We start from the raw sequence: 2,043 nt of genomic DNA, 5'->3' as shown, positions 1-2,043 counted from the left end.
CATAAGGATAGACATGGATTAATGGAACAGAATTACAGTCCAGAAAGAAACCCATATATGTCTGGTCAATTAATTACTTTTTCCTCATTGAATGGTTTCAAGGGTACCAAGACCATTCAATGAGGAAAAGTAATCTTCAACAAAAAGTGATGGGAAAACTGGATATATAAACATATATCCATTGTATACATAAAAATACATGTAAACACAGGTAAAAGAATGAAGTTCACACCATATACAAAAATTAACATGGATGAAAGAGCTAAATATAAGAACTGCAGCTTTCCCGGCCGTGAGCCCTCGGAGGAGGCCTTCCAGCCACAGCCATGGCGCCTAGCCGGAATGGCATGATCCTGAAGTCCCACTTCCACAAGGACTGGCAGCGGCGCGTGGCCACGTGGTTTAACCAGCCGGCTCGCAAGATCCGTAGACTCAAGGCCCGGCAGGCCAAGGCGCGCTGCATTGCCCCGCGCCCCACGTCCGGTCCTCTCCGGCCGGTGGTGAGATGCCCGACGGTCAGGTACCACATGAAGGTTCGTGCCGGCAGGGGCTTCAGCCTGGAGGAGCTTAGGGTGGCCGGCATCCACAAGAAGGTGGCCCGGACCATTGGGATCTCGTTGGACCCGAGGCGGCGGAACAAGTGCACGGAGTCCCTGCAAGCCAACGTGCAGCGGCTCAAGGAGTACCGCTCCAAACTTATCCTGTTCCCCAGGAAGCCCTCGGCCCCCAAGAAGGGAGACAGCTCTGCTGAAGAGCTCAAACTGGCCACTCAGCTGACTGGACCTGTTATGCCCATACAGAATGTCTATAAGAAGGAGAAAGCCAGAGCCATCACAGAGGAGGAGAAGAACTTTAAGGCATTTGCCAGTCTCCGCATGGCCCGTGCCAATGCCCGGCTCTTCGGCATCCGGGCAAAAAGGGCCAAGGAAGCCGCAGAACAGGATGTTGAAAAGAAAAAATAAAGTGCTATTGGCAGCTTACGATAAACCTGCAGTGTCCATGTGACCTTCGTTGTGTAAGGAGCCAGGGCCTGGGGGGGGGGGGCCCTCCTTGAGGGAGACCTGGGGTGTGTCTGACCTTTGTCGCAACAGAGCTGTGAGGGAAGCAGCTTTGATACCTGGGAGGCTTGTGCTTAGTGTTCTTATTTGGACCCTCCAGCCCAGGAGGTGCTGTGTGTTCCTATTACTATTAAAATATTATTTTCACATCTAAAAAAAAAAAAAGAACTGCAACTATAGAATTTTTATTAGAAAGCATAGAGGTAAATCATCATGATCTTGAAGTAGATTTGACAGTAGATTTTTAGAAATGACACCAAAGGAACAAGAACAAAAGAAAATAGGTAAATTATACTTCATCAAAATTAAAATCTTTAGTGCATCAAAAGACATTATCACGAAAGTTAAGACATAGCTTACAGGGACTTCCCTGGCAGTTCAGTGGTTGCTGTGCTGTGTTCAGTTGCCCAGTTGTGTTTGGCAATCCCATGGACTGTAGCCCTTCAGCTCCTCTCTCCATGGACTTTTCCAGGCAAGAATGCTGGAGTGGGTTGCCATGTCCTCCTTCAGGGGATCTTCCTAACCCAGGAATCAAAGCTGCATCTCTCGCATCTCCTGCATTGGCAGGCTGATTCTTTACCTCTAGCACCACCTGGGAAGCCCCTGGTAGTTCTGTGGTTAGGACTCTGCAATTTTGTTGCAGGGGACATGAGTTCTATCCCTGGTTGGGGAACTAAGATCCTGCATGCCACATGGCATGGCCAAAAAAGAAAAGAAAAAGAAAAAAACAGCCTACAGAAGGGGAAATATATGCAGGTCATATATTTCAACATATTTCATAAGGTCCTAGTACACAGAATACATTAAGAGTACTTATAACAACGAAAAGACAATCTAGTTTAAAAACTGGGCAAAGGACTTCAATAGACTTTTCGCCAAAGAAGATATGTAAATAGCTAACAAACACATGAAAAGATGGTCAATATCATTAGTCGTTAGGGAAATGCAAATCAATCTCACAACGAGATGCCACTCACACCCTGTA

At 47.0% G+C, this 2,043-nt stretch overlaps 1 protein-coding gene across 1 annotated transcript; it reads left to right on the top strand.

Annotated features, from left to right (window-relative positions):
- Positions 1-280: 280 nt before the first annotated feature.
- Positions 281-987, top strand: LOC105607128 (large ribosomal subunit protein eL13-like). The gene has a single exon (XM_042241763.1). The coding sequence runs from the start codon at positions 327-329 to the stop codon at positions 960-962; it is 636 nt and encodes a 211-aa protein (XP_042097697.1). The 5' UTR covers positions 281-326; the 3' UTR covers positions 963-987.
- Positions 988-2,043: the final 1,056 nt, after the last annotated feature.

Source organism: Ovis aries, chromosome X (assembly GCF_016772045.2).
Source record: "Ovis aries strain OAR_USU_Benz2616 breed Rambouillet chromosome X, ARS-UI_Ramb_v3.0, whole genome shotgun sequence".
NCBI classification, from domain to species: domain Eukaryota; kingdom Metazoa; phylum Chordata; class Mammalia; order Artiodactyla; family Bovidae; genus Ovis; species Ovis aries.
This window is presented reverse-complemented; position numbering and strand designations above follow the sequence as displayed.